Source organism: Hirundo rustica, chromosome 6, assembly GCF_015227805.2.
Source record: "Hirundo rustica isolate bHirRus1 chromosome 6, bHirRus1.pri.v3, whole genome shotgun sequence".
Classification (NCBI taxonomy): domain Eukaryota; kingdom Metazoa; phylum Chordata; class Aves; order Passeriformes; family Hirundinidae; genus Hirundo; species Hirundo rustica.
The window spans coordinates 15,266,217-15,285,712 of NC_053455.1; the positions used below are offsets into that span (position 1 = coordinate 15,266,217).

At 41.0% G+C, this 19,496-nt stretch overlaps 1 protein-coding gene across 1 annotated transcript; it reads left to right on the forward strand.

The window, feature by feature from the left end:
* Window positions 1–214: 214 nt before the first annotated feature.
* On the forward strand, window positions 215–16,112 carry DDX24 (DEAD-box helicase 24). The gene is made up of 9 exons (XM_040068365.2): window positions 215–364; window positions 1,378–2,123; window positions 4,960–5,337; window positions 6,981–7,134; window positions 7,509–8,024; window positions 10,144–10,219; window positions 10,805–10,993; window positions 13,401–13,530; window positions 14,990–16,112. Exons 2-9 carry the CDS (start codon window positions 1,394–1,396, stop codon window positions 15,211–15,213), a joined length of 2,397 nt encoding a protein of 798 aa, XP_039924299.1. The 5' UTR covers window positions 215–364; window positions 1,378–1,393; the 3' UTR covers window positions 15,214–16,112.
* Window positions 16,113–19,496: the final 3,384 nt, after the last annotated feature.

Sequence of the window (19,496 nt, forward strand, 5' to 3'; positions counted from 1 at the left end):
AAAACAGGCCCCCACGAACGCACAAGCAAGCGTACATAACGAATCTTTGCAGCGAATGAGCAATGCCGGCGATACCCGGCCGTAGGTGCTAATTTCGGGGTTGTCATTCCAGACGCCCCTCACACGCCCCTCACGGGACGCGCCGCGCGCGGGCATCCGCACCCGCCCCGCCCTGGCCGGCGCCGCGCATGACGTCACGGGGCGCGGTGACGTCACGCGGCAATGGCGGCGCCCTGGAGCGCACGCGGAGGGTATCGGCGGTAGCGGAAGGTCGGGCCTGGGCAGGGCCAGCGATCTCGTTCTGTCCTTTTCCGTCCCTCTCCGTCCTTCTTCGTCCTTCTCTCTCCCGCGGCTCCTGAGTGCGGTAAGCCGGGGCGGAGGGAGCAGGTGCCCGGAGCTCCCGCGTGTGGCAGTGGAGGCCGCGCTGAGCCGTGCCGCGGCTCCGGCTGGTGGTCCCGGGGGTGCAGGGGTGGGAGCACTGCGCGCCCTGTGGGGATTTATCCAGCCGTTCTGCTTTTATCTCCTCAAGTCCTTCCGCAGGAGGGTCATAGTAGGCCTGGTCTGCCTGTTGTATTTAGTTATATTTTCGTTTGTTAAGTTATATTTTAACTATATGCATATTAGCTCTGTGAAAAGCGCGTATTATGTGGCTCTACGCAAGATATTTACTATATGTATTATGTTGTATTGATTAGTAGTGCTGTGTGAATATTTTGATTGTATGGTAAATGTAGTTTCGTAGTTAAAGGGTAGTTTTTGTAGTTTAAATAGAAACTATGTATGTGGGGTATTTTTAAAGAGAGGAAGGGGGTACTCGCAAAGAGATAGCAGACACAGGATACATAAATCTTTCAGAGAAAAAGAATTTATTATTCCCTTATCGGAAGAGACTAACTTCTCCTGCCTCGATCAGCCCTGAAGACGCTGTAGAGATTAAGAGGAAGACAGTGACACTGTCCCGAGAGAGTTCTTTGTTTCAATGGAATTTATGCACCATGTATGAGATGTATGAATATTCAACAGGCTATTGCTTTTAAGACTTAATCCTCTGTTAACGGGCATCCTTTTTCAGAGCTTATTTGCCCTGAAAAGCACCTTGTTTTTATTGTCTTGTATTGTCCTCACCCTAATTGTCCAATTTTTTATTACTCTAATTCTATTACTATTTTTATAACCATTTTATTGCTATTAAACTTCTAAAATTTTAAAAAGTGATTGGCGTTTTTCACAGCTCGAAGTTATATTTAAGTTATGTTATTGATATATTTTAAAAAGAAGTAATAATTTTATGGATTCCTGTTTGATTAAATATAAAGGTAGTCTCCATTCCTTGGATTTGAAGGCCTTCTTTTTTTTCTTCCTCGGTTTCCCTTTTAGGTAAAAAAAAAAAAAAATGAAGGTCAGAAAAGGAGGAAGATTTAGATCCTCCTTTAAATCGAAACGAAAAGGCATTGAAGTAGTAGGAGAATGGAAAACTGTGCCAATCGACCCCAATCTATTTGCTGAGGAGGAGTTTCGAGATATAGTGTGCTTGGAGGAACTCACAGAGTACAAGCTAGTAAGTTCTTCCAAAGTGGGAAAAGTAAAAGAGAAGAAGAGAAAGGCTGAGAGTGCTTCTGAAGAAGGAAGTGAGGAGGCGGAGGAACCTGTCATCCCTCCAAAAAAGAAAAAGAAAAACAAAGATTTGAGAAGCCAAACGGATAAAGGCAATACTCCTAATGCCACAGAAATTGATGTGCTGGTTGATAAAGAGGCAAAGTGTGATGAGATAATTGAAGAAGCTAATTGTGAAGACCGTGGACATGTGACTGGGAGCATGTCAAGCAGAAAAGACACTCCAAAGAAGAAGAAAAAGAAGGCACCTAAAAATGAGGCTTCTCAAGCACAGGATGCCCTTCCATCAATAGCTACTTCTAAAAAAGTAAAAAACTGGACAACAGAAGTTTTATCTGCCTCAACTGATCAAAAAGCTGATGTATCTGCATGGAAAGACCTGTTTGTACCTGAGCCAGTGTTGCAGGCCTTGAGCTGCCTGGGGTTCAGTGCTCCAACTCCTATTCAAGCCTTAGCCTTGCCTTCTGCCATTCGGGATAATATGGATGTTCTTGGTGCTGCAGAAACAGGTACAGATCTGTTAAACTGACCCAGTATGCTCGGAGCATCCCATTTCTCTTCTTAAAATGTAGCCCATGGTTGCAAGTTTTTATATGTAGAAGAAGCAGCTGTTATATATTATAAGAGCTTTTGTCTTTTGCATATCCAGCATATTAGTAAAGTTTTAAAACTTTGTAACTTACAAACATGGAAACGTCCCATCTTTATGAAGCATGCAAAGCTTTGAAGTCTCAGTGAGTTTTTATACTTTTGGCAGAAGTTTCTTTTCCTGTTTCTTAAAGTGCTTCCTGTTTTGGGAATGGTAAGGTGATACTCTGCAGAAGACCAAATTAATGAAGCAAACAGGGTCATTCCTGCAGCAGCCAAACATGCGCTCCTGGCAAGGCAAAACAGAGAACCAGGTTCCTGTGGAGATAATTCTTACTAGTGTGGAGCAGTGAATAAACACTGGGCACAATGTTAAGTGTGAGTATGACCAGGTCCTACTCAGAGCAAAACAGGCGACCCTGTGCTCTGTCCCCCAGCTTTGCATGTATGTTGTCACCAGCCCTTCTCTCTGCTTGTGCTTAAAATGAGCCATCACATTAATGATTTTAGAGGTAGATTCACATCCATCTTGTGCTCAGTTCATGCTTTGAGCATTGCTAGCCTTCATGAAATTTCTTAGAGCTCCTTGTTTACTTAATGCTATGAAGTCTCAGAACATTATGTTTCCTCAGACTTTGTGGTTCATACCTTTGGAGGTTTTGCCTTCAGCAACCTTTTTTTCCTTAAAACACCTAGAGATACGAAGCACAGTTGGAAGTTGCCTTGGTCTAAAAGCTTCCTTCACACTGTTTTCATCTTTCCAGTTGCTTTATCTTACTGCTGCTCTGTAAAGTCATTTACTGCTCTCAAGCAAGAGGGTATAGTAACTAATAAGATATGCAGTCATTTGCATTTTTATTTAATTAGAAGGTTCGTTGATGCTATTAGCTTTAGTAAGATTAGAAAGCCCTGCAGGGAGTGTTTTTTAAAATGGAACTGAAAATTTAAATGGTGTTTTTGTAGTGCAGAAAAGTTCCATTTTGTCTGTGCTGGTAAGCAAATTCCTCTCTAGCTGCCGAATGGGAGGTGTGGTTGGTGGCAGGCTGTGTTGTTGCTTTATAATTTTGTATAACCCTGAGGTAGTAGGACTGTGTTTTGCTCATTTATTCTTTCATGAGTGAAATCCATATTTTCTCCAGAGAGTCCATCAGATCATCATGTTCCTGTAGAAACTTGAGAGGTGTGGACAGCTAACTGCCTGTCAGGAGATGATGCAGCTGGGAGAAGTTGAAACTCTTGATTCTTTTTGTCTGCATCCTGCATTCCTGGGAAGGGAATGTCAAAGCTTGTTGTTTTTGCAGTGGGTCTAACCCTTGCTGTTCATTATGTAGAACTAGTGAGGTTTCTGGTTAAGGAGCCAAATCTCTGTGAAATATGATATGAAACTGTTCAAAAGAGCATGAATTGGCTTGAGTTGTAATACCAAGATGCTCTTTCCTCCTGGTTTTGCACACCTGTCTGTGGTGTGTGGTTTGTGTGTTATAAAGATAATACGTCCTGTGAGATGATAATTGCTTTAATTTGTGGGTGAATCCAGTGTCTGCAGAATAGTTCTGATTATCACAGCCATAATCTGGGTGCAGTACTGATATTTTCACCAGCAAACTGCATTACCTTTAAGTCAAAATCAGTGGTGTTCTTCTCCTTGAAAACAGATATTCCATATAACCAGAACCTTATTGTATAAGAACTCTAAATACAGGTTACAAACATTTTCTGTTTCAAGTGCAGACAGAAGTCATAAAATACCTCCCCAGCCATGCAGAAAGGTGGATAAGTGGATACGAGACTTTGCAGCAGCACTGGTCAGTATGATGACACTGGGCTTTTCTGTATTGTCATATTAAGGTTCTCCCCTTAAATAGGCAAAATTGTGTGTTGCTGAGTTGGCAAACCTTTACAGCTTTTTGATATGGACAGGAATTGAGATGAGATTTCCGGAGGATTGCTTTCCAGCAGCGTCCTATTACAGGAACGGTATAACAGCATCTTGTACTCTGGATGCTGCTTTCATGATTAGTGAACTGCTACTTCTGAAAAGCTTAACTGGGGTGGATGTGCTACCAGGCTTTTCATAATGTCTTTATTACTGACAGATAGTTCAGAAGGGAATATGTGGTGGGGATGTAACTTGCAGTTGGTACAGTGAAGCCTTGCAATTAGACTTGCTTTTGACAAGCCCTGTCTCTCCAAAGTGGATTCTCTCTTTTAAATTAGATGTATGTGTTCTGATTATAAAAATGTGACCCAGTGCTACATCAGGAAATTAGATGGAGTATTTCAGAATACAGTATCTTAGAAAGTTGTAAACACAGGACTATAAACTGAAGATGGAAGCTGATCCTTGAAGTGCATTCCAGTTTGTCCTTGGCCTCATTTGCTATTCCTTTATTTGGAGAGTGTTGATTAGAATGTTCAATTAGGGCATGGTATTCTCCTTATGGGCATACAGTTCTTTAAAAATATCTTTACTGCGACTGCAGCTTTTAAAAAACACTTTTAGAACAAATAAATATGCCTGACCTGCTGGAGATTGGAAAAATACTTGTTCCCCTGGAACAGGGGAATGGAGATGTATAAAGGGAGCAGGAGAAAAGATGCTACTGCTGCAAGTTTCTGGTCTTCTAAAGATCATGAGTTTGCATCTGTTACAATGGTGTGTTTTAAGAACAGTGTGTGTGATTGGCTCTTGCTTTTCTCATCTTTTCAAATAAATGACTTGTCAGTCTGTGTTATTATTCTTGTTTGTTTTTTTAGGAAGCGGCAAAACGCTTGCATTTGCAATTCCAATGATTCACTCGGTGCTGCAGTGGCAAAAATCAAATAACTCAACAACCAGAAATGACAGTGTTTCTAAAGAGTCCCATCAGCATCATGATGAAACAAGATGGGAAAGTGAGGATGAAGCAGAAAAAGTAACCCATCAGCAGGTTGAAGATAGCAGAGATGAAGATGATGCATCTTTCACAACGGGCTGTGTGAAGGTGCTGGAAAATGTAGAATTCAATTCTGATGATGAGACACATACTGTTGACTCCCATAAGAAGAGACCTCTTTTAGGACTGGTCCTTACTCCTACAAGAGAATTAGCTGTACAAGTAAAGCACCACATTGATGCAGTTGCAAAATTTACAGGTATGTAAATCCCACAGGCCATGTTCCACAGCCAGATTAGACTGTGTTTGGATCTTGGCATTGGTGGTGAGCCAGAATGTGTGCCACACTTTCTTCCATAAAATCATATCATTGGTGTAGCTTTTGAGGGTTTAGAGTTTTTTTAGCCACTGATGTGTGAGAAATGCATGGAGATTCTTCAGTGAGATGCATGCAGAAGTAAGCAGTTAATGTAAGCTGTTTTGCTTTAAAATGTGTCTTCCTTGAAATAGGTATTGATTCATGCTCTCACAACACAGAATCAGTACTAAACACCTGGCAACAGCTAACTTTGTTCTAGTTTTGGATAATGTAGGCGATACATAATTAATAATTTCATTATATATATAATTTTGATTATATATATAAAATTTCATTTCTAATAAGCATATCAATCTTTGTATATGCCATATATGTATGACTTTGTTCTATCTAATTTAAAAAAAAAAAAGTTATGGCTATAAATATATAGAGTAGATGGCCTTGCTGGATTGTCTGATTTACCTCCTGCAGCAGTCAAGCCACAGAAGTGTCACTGAGTAGCATGCTTGACAAAAGCAATTCCCCCTTCTTCCTCTCCTTTCCAAACCAGAAGTCAGTGCATCTGTTAAGTGAATGAGTGAGGACTTGAAACTGTTGAAGATGGCAAGTTTTTCTCAATTCTTTCCACTTCTCCAGTACCAGTAAGGTTTATTTATTAAAGAGAATATGTAGTACAACAAACTGCTTTTAAGCCCATCTTCCTTTGGTGTCTGTATGTCCTGCTGTGCTCGTCAGTCTGCATCTGATTACAAGACTTATTTTAAATACTAGCCTGAAATAATCAATTTATGTCATACAGTTCTGATAGGAACAGTGCTATTTATGTTTAAAAATCTGCTGCCCAAGGGATAATATAGTTGCTGCAGCGGGAGAGGAGATGTTTTGATGTGGGCTTTCTTTATTGCTTTAAACTCACTTTGAGGAAAAAAAAACCTGCTGTGGTGTTTCACGAGTAGTCCAGAAGAGAGATCAGTGGAAGCCTGGATACTAGAAGGGTCTTGCACAGTAGCATTGAGTTTATCATGGGCTAGTGTATTCTTTGAAGAAGTAAGGTGAAATAAGCCATGTGTGGAGTTTGCTTCCAAAGATATACTCCTTTTAGTACTTCTGCAGACTACTTGAAGCTAACGAGGTCTGTGCTACTGTGCAAGAACCGTTAATCAGGTGGGAGCATACTTGGTAGGATTATTCCATAGCAAATGAGCAGTTATTTAGCAAGACAAGCTTTTCTCACTCTTACTCTTGAAAGGATCTTCTGGTTATTCTTAGCAGGAATATGTTTGTTTGTGCAAATATAATTGAGAAAACATGAGACTCTGAAATACGTGTAAAGAAAAACAAAACTAACAGCTATGGATGTGATTCTTCATGCTGTTGAAAGACAGGTGCACTAACTCTTGTCGTCTAACTGTAATGAGGATATTTCTGTAAAATTTAGTTACATAAATCCCCTGAAGTTTCCTGGCTGAAATGCTTGTTGAAAGTTGCAGTGTAGACTGTTTAAAACACTTCATAAAGTAGATCTATATAAAAACATTCACTGGTAAATTGGTGAAATAAAATCTGTTATTTATATGTTCTAGGCATTAAGACTGCAATCCTAGTAGGAGGCATGGCTGCACAGAAGCAAGAACGTGTACTGAATCGAAAGCCAGAAATTGTAATTGCAACCCCAGGCCGTCTGTGGGAGTTAGTTAAAGAGAGACACCCACATCTTTCAAATCTTCGTCAGCTCAGGTAAAATTGCCTTTTCAGTTAACTGCTGGACACTGAACTGGGCATGCACTGAACTCTGCATACAGATTAAATTTACTAACAGGTTAAATAATTAGACTACACAAAATCTACCTATTTCTGTGTCAGTGTTTTATTGAAATGCACATTGGTTATTTTGATGGAGGGAAATGTCAGTTAAAGACAGTAGTAAAAACCTGATTTTTCAAGAAGAAATGCAGAAGGCCACTGTAACTGTCCCAGCATACCTGGTGTTCCTTTCAGCTTTATGTGTACAACATCCTTTATGTGTTCAGCAGGAAAAGTTTTTCTTAAATGTATCAGGTTTGTATTTAGCTGCACAAGTGTATTTTTACTGTGTGTTTTCTACTTGACAGGTGCCTTGTGATTGATGAAGCAGACCGAATGGTTGAGAAAGGTCACTTCTTAGAGCTGTCTCAGTTGCTGGAAATCTTAAATGATTCACAGTATAACCCTCGACGACAGACTTTTGTTTTTTCTGCCACTTTGACTTTAGTTCATCAGATTCCCACAAGAGTTTTACAAAAAAAGAATGCTAAAAAGATGGACAAGAAGACCAAACTAGAATTGTTGATGGAAAAAGTAGGAATAAAGGGCAAACCCAAAGTAATAGACCTAACAAGGAAAGAGGCTACTGTTGAGACTCTGACAGAAACCAGAATCCACTGTAACACAAATGAGAAGGATTATTATCTCTATTACTTTCTTCTCCAGTATCCAGGAAGAACCATGGTCTTTGCAAACAGCATAGACTGTGTAAAACGCCTCAGTTCTCTCCTCACGATCTTAAATTGTGATCCTCTTCCTTTGCACGCCAACATGCACCAAAAGCAAAGGCTGAAAAACCTGGAAAGGTTTGCTGAGCGAGAGAGGTGAGTTGATTTTCAACTTCCTAGTAGAGAACAAAAGAAATTGCATAAAGGGTGGTGGGGAGGAGAAACAACTCTGTTAGTGTAGGAGCAGGTTGGGAAAGTTAGCTGAGGATGTGAGTCCCCTGTTCATGAGCCCAAGATACTAATGATTAAGGATGAGCTTTCACAGTTAAGGTAATGAACTGGAGCAAGTTCAGTGGAAGGCCACCAAGGTATTCAAGAAGCACTGGTGCTCTGCAGGAGAAAAGGCTGAAGGGATGGGGCATTTGTGTTACCTGGGAAAAGTATTTTGTGGGGAGGTAATGGCAGCCCTCTGACACTATAAAAGAAGGTTATCCAGAAGATGGAGCCAGGCTCTTCAAAGTGGTGTTTGATGGGAGGATGAGGGATAATGGGTGCAAGTTGAAATAAGAGGTTCAGGCTGGATATGAGAAAGGGCTTTTTCTCTGTGAGGACAGTCAAGCATGGGAACAGGCTGCTTGGCTTGGAGTTTTTTGAGGCTCAGTTGGATAAAAGCCCTGAGCAACCTGGTCCAATCTTGCAGCTCATCCTGCTTTGAAGAGGAGGTTTTACTAGAGACCTCCTGAGGAGGAGGAGCCTGAAATAGCCTGTGGTCTGGGAGTTTGTTGCTGCTGAAGGAGCTGTCACGTGCCCTGTTTTCAGACATGTTTTTATAACTGTCCTTCACAGCTTTGCCTATGTCCTGGCTGTGCAGCTCATTTGATCCTCTGTAAGTTATTGAATCTCCCTAAACCATCAGATAACTAACCACTTACTATCCATTTCGGTTTAGTTACATAAATTAGTATCCCAGGGGTCAAAGTATCTTTGAGCAATGCGAAAGAAAGGGCAGTTGTGCCTTTCAGCAGAAGTGGACAGCCAGGGCTTACCCAAGCAGACCTGTCCTGCCATTTTGGGAAACATTGGTTTGGGTTGTCTTTCGCCTGGCCTTTGGGAGGAGATTTTTAGTGTCACTACTTCCATAGTCCAGAAGCCTCACAGTTTAGTCCTGCTGTGAACTGCTGCATGCTGTCTGGGAGTTTGTACCTTGTTAATAGATTCAGGCACAGACAACAGAGGTTGAATTGCTGTGATGGAGCTGCAGCATCCCTTGGTAGATTTATTGATAGCATTTGCATAGTTCAGGTGAGGTGTTTTCAGAGACTGCCGATTCTCAAGGCAGGAGAGAAATCTCCATCTCTCATGGCCTTCTGTAGATTGCAAGCTGTAGAATTTTCTATTGTTATTTCTCCTTTCAACCTTGTAGCAGTAGTGTATGCAGTCAGATGCTATAAAATCTTAACAAATTTCCATTACCTAAAAGTTACTCATTTCAGTTGCTGGGAGATGTTTTTGAAACAAACTGTTCCATTTCATAGGGAGACTTTTGTCTCTGTAGAGACTGCTTATATAAAAGCACAACATTTTTGAGTAGTTCATCTTGTCTAAGGAGAAATAGTAATTGTTAGAACAAAACTCCCCCCTTTATTTCTAGGTTTTAATTTGCTGAGATTTTGTTTGAGTGCAAGTTGTTAGAAGATACTTCACCCCTCAAAAATTGTTATTTAAATAGATAATGTTAATAATGTGATTCTTCTCAACTGGTAAAACTTTTAATAACAGGTCTGCACAGCCAGAGGATCAACTGTGTTGTTAATGGTGTGGTCATAGCAAGCTAAAGAAATTCTTAAAAACCTGGACAGTGCACTGAAAAGTGTAATGCAGGGACACATACCTCCCCGCCTTGGTCAATGAATAGCAATTTTTTCTAGCATTCTTGTGAACTGAGAGAAAAGAAAAATGTAGGAAAACAGGATCCAGCTAGGTAGTGCATTTATTTATTGAAAACATACCTGCTTATTTATTGAATAGACCTGCTGAAGGCAACATTTGCATTTTTAAATTTTACTTTAAGAATTATTGTTTCAATACTGCCCTTGAGGTAAATTGGGTATCATTTCTGTAAAGGAAAACAGATGACATTATGTCCTACAGAAAATACAGTATAAACTTGTTTCTTAAACTGCTGTGGTAGAATTCTAGGTTGCTGTATTTTGTGTTCCTCGGTGAATTATTTACTCTTCAGTTTTATGTTCATTACGTTTTTTCACTTTCTCAGCTGTGTCCTCCTGACAACAGATGTTGCAGCTCGTGGTCTTGATATTCCTAATGTCCAGCATGTCATCCACTACCAGGTTAAGCATTTTTAATGTTTTTCCTTTTACTGTTTTGGTTTGATGTAAGTTTTTGCTGATCCAAATCCTGGACACTGTAAAGCTGTAATTCTTGATCCCATACATAGTATAGTCCCAAGCACAGAGATTAAATCATTTAACTGTCCTTAGTGCTTTTTACTTAAAGATCTAATTTCTGCAGTGACTGACTGCAATAAGTAGCACTTTATGAATGTGTGCTCCAGAAGTTATGTAATAGATATGATCCTCCTTGATTTTTGCTTACCTTTGATATCCAAAGGTGTCAAATAACTCAGCTTTATAACTCTTCTCTGAGGACACGTAAAATATTTTCCTGCTTTGCAAAAGAAATGACAGAGGGTCAGAAGTTAGGAGAGTTGCACAAAAGATTTTGCAAGGAAGAGTTCTGGATCAGAGAACACAAAGCATGTCAAGACATAATTTTTAACATCACTTCCATCTGTGTTACGTGCAATGTGCGGTGTGTGTAAAAGCCCGTGTTCTTAGGCAGCCTCTTGTCCAAGGCATGCCAGGCTGTGCTGGCAGTGTCCATGGCCAGCTGCATGGTTCTCTGAATTCTTGCAGGTCCCTCGTACTTCTGAGCTCTACGTGCACAGAAGCGGCCGAACAGCCCGAGCTGCCAGTGAAGGCCTCAGCCTGTTGCTGATTGGTCCTGAGGACTTGATCAATTTTCGGAAAATCTACAGAACACTGGAGAAGAGTGAAGAGCTCCCGTTTTTCCCAGTTGATGCCAAGTGCATGACTTCTATTAAGGTAAAGAAATAACAGTCTTTTTGCAGTCTGAGTAGTTGCTTGCTTATTTATATTACTGATATGATATTGCCTGTCGTGTTCTTTCAGGGTTTCAGATGAAATTTTCTCTTGAGGATCTGGATTTGAAAATTAAATTAATTGCACTTTATATTTTTTTAAGCAATATCTATGATTTCTTCTCAATAACTGGCCCAAGAAAGACGTTCAAACATAAACATCACTTACAATTGTCCAGAAACAGTATAGGGAAGTGAATATCTTTTGTGGCTGTGGAGCTGGGATGGCTCTGCTAAGTAGTATATGGTTTAAAGCCTCTTACGTTAGTAGGAAGACTAACAGACTAAAGAACAGTAGCAGGTCCAGGGATATTCAGTGGTCTTCACCTTCCTCTTTCCATCTGAAGTTGTGAGTTGTCTGTTTTTCTAAAAGTTCCTGTGCTGTGAGGCCACAGCTGCCACTGAACCCTGTCAAGCTGAGTGTATTTCTCTTTTCTACGTTATTGCCCATTTTGAAGAGGATTCAGTCATTCCCTAACTCACAAGATAAACAATGGTTAGAATTAACAAAACAATGTGTTTTAGAAATCATCTAATCACTGCAGGTTTTCTACTTCTTGAGTAAGAGGCTATTTCATGTCTCAGCATTCTCTTAACAGTTTGGATAGTCGGTTCTATACAAATGGGACATACTTAAATACTGGATTTTAAAGGAATCCAGCTGGGGTAGAAATGTCTGCATATTGCACAGTCACTGAGAACAGAGAAGAGTGCAAGCAGTGAGATAATGCAGTAGGTGTCTTCCTCATGATATTCTGATTCAGGCTAACCTAATTGGATTGGACTGAGCACAGGGTCTACCCCAGTGGCAACAGCAGTATCCTCACTTTGGGAATAAAGACAGCAGGTTTCAAAACCCAGGCTTGCTGCAAATAGGGTATTTCTTTCAGGAGATGCAGCTTTCTGAAAGAGGAAAGGAAATCAAATAAAATGCTTCCACGGATTCATTTTTTTTCTCCTCTTGGTAGTAATGAAGAGAACCTGATTTCCACCCCTATCTCCCGCCTGCCCCCTTCTACCCACTAAATGTTTCTAGTTACTGAAAGAAATCTGTTGTTTTGAAGAGTGTTGCTTCAGAGGTTCCTTCTGTGTTTCTTAATGAGTGGTTCTTGACTCTTACTGTGCTCTCTCAATTAATGGGCAAATAAATACTGTTTCTACACTCCTTTTCCTGTCACTATCTCACAGTCTCTCCTATCTGTAATAATGCTCCTCTCCTCAGAAGAGAACTTTGTAGTTGTAGCTGCAGGACTCCAGTCTCATAAGCCCTTGCAACAGTAAGGTCTTATTACGCTCTGTCCTGTGTTTAATCACAAAGTCGTTGTAGTTGGGACTGACAGTTCTGCTGGTTCTTTGTGTCTGTACCATTGGCACACTCCTTCTGTCCTTTTGTGTGCCTTCATTTGAGCTCTGGAAAAGTCTGAAAGGGGTTCAGACTTGAGAGGAATAGAATTATTGAACCAGGGTAGACTTAAAGAGGATTTAAATTTTACAGAGATGGAAAAGCTTACTTTAAATTTCTTGTAACGATTTAAGAAGTGACTGCCTTAGTAGCCCACTGCAAGTGTTGCTTCTCTCTTTAGTAATTACCTTGGCAGTCCTGGCTGGTGCTGTTACTGTGTAGCACCTGACTGACTATTCAGTGTCCCCGCACGGGTTTGTTTTAGGCAACTGCAGGCATGTTCCAAAGAGCAGAACTTGCTTCTGGTTGGTTCATATTTACTGTTAGTGCAGATTTTCTTTCCACAGTGAATTAGTTATTTGCTTAGCCCAGCTGGAAGCCTGCAGTTCAGGTTAAGTTTGCTGGACGTCTTTGTTCCGCCTGTGTGCATCTGGGAAGAAGGACAGGACATTCTGTCCTGTGCCTAAACAAGATTCAGGTGCATTCCTCAAAATATGATCTGTTCCTTCCATATGGCCTGCAGGAATTTACTTTCTCCAGAGTGGAATGAAAGTAGTGGCTGCTCCTTACTGTTCAGACTAATAACTCTGAGATCAAGCTGTACTATATAAGTATGTAACATGGAAACGATTGGTATCTCAATCATGGTTCGTTCTTGATGTCTCTCAAATGTTTATAATGATTCATTCATAGCATGCTGAGTTGACATTCAGGTATGTTTAGTAGTTGAGATGTTTGAGAAGTCAGATTCTATCATGGGTCTAAGGAAAGAAAACGCTAATGAATGATGATGTGTTTATTAGGTGGGGCATCTCGTGGGACGTGGGTAGGGAACAGAAGTGTCTCTGCACCCCAGTTGTGCTGTAGTGCATGCTCTCAAACACTTAACTCTGCTAAAGTACCCCACATTTAAACCTGGCCATAATGTCTAAATGTACTTTCATTGCAGGAACGGGTGAATTTGGCAAGGCAGATTGAGAAGGCAGAATTTTTCAACAGTCGGGCAAAGCAACACAACTCCTGGCTCCAGCAAGCTGCAGAGGCTCTTGAGATTGATCTTGATGATGACATGTTGATGGGCAAGTAGAAGATGTTTTTTCATGGGTATGCTCAGTAGGGCCCATAGCACTGGTGTCCAGAAGAAGCCTCACCATGGCAGAGAAGCTTCAGCAGCTGCAGGGCAGGGGTGGGGGGAATGGGAAGGAGTGCTGTTGATGCATGGTGTTAGTGGTGTTTTCAGGATGATGGTGCAGCAGAGAGTGCTGGAGCTGAGGGAGTGAGGTGTGACAGTTCTGGCAAGTCGCAGACAAGTCTACATACTGTAGGACAAGAGCTGTTGAGCTTCTGGCAAGCATTTCAGAGTCATCTAAGCAGCCCTGTATGTCCTGATTGAGTCTTGTCCCCTCTTGTCATAGACAAGGCTGTTTCCACACTTCTGCTTCTCTCTCCCACTCTCTTGTAGTCAGGCATCAGGACAGGAGCCTGACAGCTCTGTGTGGGAACACCCAGGAAGTGCTAGGGAACACCAAATATTATGTGAGCTATAAGTAGATTGAGCTGTGTGGGCTAAATGGCCAATACATATATTGAAAATGATGAGGGTTTTGGTGGTTTGTTAGAAGTAAATAATTTTTTACATTTTTAAAATTTTATAGGCTGTAGCTGAGAGAATGTGTAGGGCTGTACAACTGCAAGTGGCTATTAGTTCAATGCCATGAAGTTTTGCAAAGCTTAGATGCACTGTAAAATGCCCCATTTTGTTCATATTTTGGGGGCTGAAGGTATGATTTACTACCAGTTCTTTGAAGGCAGGCTGAATAGGGTTGCTGCAGAGGTCACTTCAGATTAGTCTGGCTCTAACCTGTTAGCTGCTAAATATGCCAGTGCCTTAATTTTGAAACATGTTTAGATTAATGTCTTTTTTTATTCATGCCTGGACTAGGTGGTTCTCAACCACTTTGCACGCAAATGCTAACCATCTCTGTCTACATTGTTCAGGAGTGCTTTTAGATAATTAGCACTCTGGTGTCTTGTTTTGACATAATCTGAGTATGCTGTGCTTTGGAATGAGTTTCCACACAGCACATCCAATCCAAGTAAGTTGTGACTCTCAAGTGAAACACTTTGTAATTGCCACCCAGAAACTTGCCAGGTTTATGCTTTAAAGTGCACTCAGTCTCTGATTCTTGTGTAGTTTGTTGGAGACCAATTAAAATCCCAGTCATTCCTGCGCTAAGTGAAGTGCCCTCTTACACAGTTACAAAAGATTTAGTAATGTGCTTTCAATTTTACCTTACAGCAACCTGATTTCATTTTTCTCCTCAGATCAGGCCTTAACTATTGTTACTCAGTAGTCAGGATTCTTCTTAATCTCATTACCTTGTGAACAGTCTGAGTGATCTGAAAATATCACAGATGACTGGGAGTGACCTTGTTAGAGAGAGAAAGCTGGGGTCAGCATCTGCCTCTATCACTACAAAGGGCTGCAATGCAAGTCTTTTTCTTGTAACGTTCTGTATCTTTGATTTCTGCCACAAGGGCGAAAAGCTAATGAGCAAGAAGAAAGCCAGAAGCAAAAGATGCTGAAGGGGATGAAAAAACAACTGAAACACATGTTGTCCCAGCCACTGTTCAAAGTCCTTATGAAAACCAAGTACCCTACACAGTCTGGAAAACTACTCCTGCCTCAGACATCAGTGAGCTATTCAGCTCTAGGTGCCGTGTCCAAAAAGCAAGCCAAGAAGAGGAAATCACTAAAATAAAATGAGATAACAGCAAGATCATTCAGTGTGACAGAAGCAAGGACTCTTCTCATCAAGGCTGTCAGTGCTCGTGGAGGAACCCAGCTAGAAGACAGATTGTATAAGGATGTTGCCTGTGTGTTGGTTTTGCAGGCACAAAACAAAATGCTGATTTAAAGGGCCCAATTAACTTTTGGTTAGTTACTGTTGAATCTTGTCTTGGATCTTGGTTTTTTTATGTTCTTATTTTTTTCTTAAATCTCTATATTAATAGAAGTTAATTAGTTTTCACATAGTTCTGATAATTACTCCATTTTGTGAGATGGGTAAAAGTTACTGGGTGAAATTCACTGTGGGCATACTCTAATGATAAAACTTGATTTGAATTTTAATGTCTTTGAAGGACAGGAGAAGGTCGGCTATATACAGTGCGAGTACAGTCTGAGCTGGTGGTAGTGGGAGGTTTGGCTTTTACTGCCTCCAGCTCAGTGTGGAAGGCAGAAAATACAGATAATGTTACCAGTAAGTCTACAGTTCTGGTTATGGAAATGTCCCAGTTTTCTTTCTCCTCTGATAATATTTCTCGGTTCTGTTCTCCACCAGGTTTAATTCTCTTAGTCCTGTGTTAATGCATTTTGAATGTGCAAAATAAAGTTAAGGTGGCAATGGGCCAGGACTAACAATGGGAGATGTGTAGATTTCTGAGGAATAAGCATTGCTACTCAGTGTTCTTGATTAATATTTGAAGTTAAGCCTGTATTTGAAAACATGTTAGAACTATGATCTTTGCTGTAATGGAAGAGATGTTTTGAAATGTCACTTTTGAAGATTGTTCCATAATAATTATGCTTTTAAATAATTTTAACCTGATCTGGGCAAGTATTTTTTAAGAGTGTTTTTAAAAAATGTCAAAAAATATATTTTGGATTTTAGTTAAATTATATCTGCCATAAACTCCAAAGCCTCTGTCTGTTTTCAGTTACTTGAGATTTCTAAATCCCTCATAGCTGATGCTGTTCACACTTAGCAGGCAGAGGAGAGGGGAAACTCAACCAAAACATAAAACAGTGGAATCTGTATTGCTGGGAGGACAGGTAGCCTTCGCCCACTGGCTCTGGATGAGGCTTAGTTTCTGTGTCTCAAACAGTACGGAATGAACCAGTGTCACTGCCATGACAAGAAGCACCAATTTTCTCAGTTACTCAGGGAAATTTGTCTGAGGAGTTGAGTGCCCCCTCTAACCACTTGCTAGTTATGTGAGAATAACAAACTTTTTATTACATCTGTGTAAATAATTGAAACCCTCTGTCTCTGGAGGGCTTTTCTCTTGTTTTCATGCATTACTGAAGAAGAGCTGTGACAGTGTAATCATAAGCATACAGAGCTTGTCAGTTATGTGTGAGACTTCCCTTGCAATGCACTGTTTGTCTCATGCCCTTGGGACCAGAGGGGGAAGTTTTGGGGAGATGAGATGGTAAGGTTCTGTTTTCTCTCTCATGTGAGGAGACACATCTTTGGAGTTAATGTGACATCTGAAGAATAAAACCAATTTTATGACAGTTCCTTATGAGGAAGGCTGAAAAAATGAACTGGGCGAAGGTAAGCATGCCCTCATTTCTTTCCTGTGCCATTTTAATCAGACTTTTACATTATGAAAAGGAAATGTGTGTTGGTTTTGCATCCTGAAGGGTTTGAAGACCAGGTAGGCCTTTTCTGCATCTGACGATGCATTTCTGTTTCCATTTCATCAACAAATCAAGGCTGGATCCTGACAACAAAGCTCAGCATCTTGCTGTCTGAATCTGCATGATTTTCAGCAATTTCTAATTCCGTGAGATCACAAGGAGAACTGAATTGGGGGACAAGTGAGAGTATTGTTACTTCATGTCTGTCGTTGCTTTGAAGTTTTTAGCTGCTTCTGTTTATCTGTGTTTAACAACCCAGTTGTCACACCCCCAGCCTGCTGTCTGCCAGATCTCCCCAGGGTGGAGCATGGCACTTGTGCCCCCCTTGCTGCCTTCACAGAATCAAAAGCTAATGCCACCATGGTCACACAGCAAAAGTGCCACATCCACTTGTTTATTGAACAGTCCAGGGATGGTGACTCTACCATTTCCCTGGAGAGCCTGTTCCAATGCTTAATGGTCTGTGTTTGCTTTGGGACATGCTCTGGGCTGGTTTTCTTCTGCAGCCTCTTACGTGCTCTGCATGAACTCTCAACGTTTAAGTCTACTTATGCTGCACCCCCACAGGACCTAAAGCAGAGCTTGGATCCTAAAAATATCTCAGTGTCTTAAGAAGAACACTTGTCTAGCTAGAGCTCGGAAAGCTCTCTTGTCCCTGCCTGGTTTGCCTCATCAATATCTTACCAGGATACCCTGAGTCTTCTAGCTAGAGGAAAAACCTTATATTTGCTTTATCTAATTTTAAAAAATGCTTAAACCAATAACTGAAAGATACTACCATTTAGCTGTCACGCTCCTATGCGAATGAAGTTACTGCAGAAAGACAGGACAGTAAAGCAGAATGTTTTCTCTGTCTCTGATTTGCATGTGTACTACTGGTGCAAATTAGTCATGAAGAATTTTACATCAAGTCCACATGGACAGTGTAATCTTGGTGTTTATCAAATACATAATATCAAATGTTTTCTCTAATGCTCTGCTAGCACAGCAGTTATGCTAAGGCCTCAAACCAGCAATCTCATGTTTTGTGGCAGTTTATGTCTGCTGAAATACCCATAATTAAATTATTAAATCTATTTAAGCTGTTAAAGCAACTTCCAAGTAGTTTAATAAAAGCAAGACTTCAGAAAGCGGTAGTAGGGTACAAGCTGATACAGAGCAACTAGTACTACCTAACAGAAAAGTGAAACAATAGCTTCTGAAACTTCATTTTTATTTTCTGAATGCATGGGGCCAGTTGACCTCATCCCTGCCGCAGAGTTCCTGCTCTGTCATACTCTATGAAGAAAAGGAAGAGTCCCTGCAGTTTAAGGCATCTGCTGAGGAGATAGTTTGGATAGGATCTCACATATTAGACAAGAGTTTCCTGACATTCCCCATGCCTTTTCTCTCCTCCCCTGTATGTTAATAAAACCACAAATTAGCAGAGCAGAAGCTGGAGCGATGCCTTGCCATATGCCAGCAGCCCAGGCACAGAGCTGGCCATGTGGCACAGGGGAGGTAATTCACACCTTCCTGGGGGAGGGCCGGGTACCCCACACTGCAATTAGTCTGTATCAGGTTCCTGAGGGGAGAGGAGGTGGGAAAGGGACACTTAGTGACAGCCTCACCTCACACAGCCTGACACAAACAGGAAAATGTAAGAAACGCTGTGCTTTCCTGGGTGTTGGGACGCCCACTGCTTTGTCCTGTGCTAGCAGGATGTGGGGTTTGGGTGCCTGAGTTATTCCAGACTTTTTGATGAATGGATTGGTGAAGGAAGGAGCACAGAAGACCATGAAATGAATGACTGACAATATAGCAAGTAACAATCCATAATACCCAGCAGTCGTTGCAGAAAAGTAGGAAGTTGTCAGTGGCCATAGGTTTGAGAAGTAGAAGGGCTCTCTTTAGGAAAATTATTCTGGTTCTGTAACCTTCTATAGATCCCCTCTATAGCTCCTTTCTGACACTCAGGAAGATGTTGTCTGATACTGTTCTGGCCTGTGAGAGATTTTCTATTTCAGCTTCTTTTGTGAAAGGTGTTGCAAAGCTTCAATGTTTTCTCAAGTCTGTCATAAGCTCCTCCTGGGGATGGCCTCCCAGAGTGAGTAAGAAAGAGGAAAATAATCTATCACTCCTGTGGCAAGTTTATTGGCCTTGGGAAGCAAGTGAAATAAGAGCTGTTATGCTTCTTTGCCTTGAAGTTCAGCAGCTCTTGCTGTGAAACTGGAAGAAATTGTAGCCAGTTTCCAAAGCAACCAACTTTAGATGGTACAAATTGCCAAATTTCTGTAGGTGAGAGCTGCACTTACAGAACATAAACACAAAACCTGGCTTGGAAAAGCAGAACAGGCACTACAAAATACATATGGGCTTTAGTACCACTGGGCTAATTAAAGGTCTGATTATTTACCGATGTAATTATATCAGTCTATTATATCTATCTAATTATATCTATCACACTAGATATTATATCTAGTGTGGATGGTTTTTTAGAAGTAAAGCTGCTTTTTCTTGTGGCAATATCTATAGCAGTATGAGCTGACAGGCGTTATGGATTTGCACACACTGGCCATCTTAACAGGGTCTAACCCTATGATCCCACTGATTAATGTCAAGTTCAAGTGAAGGTTTCCA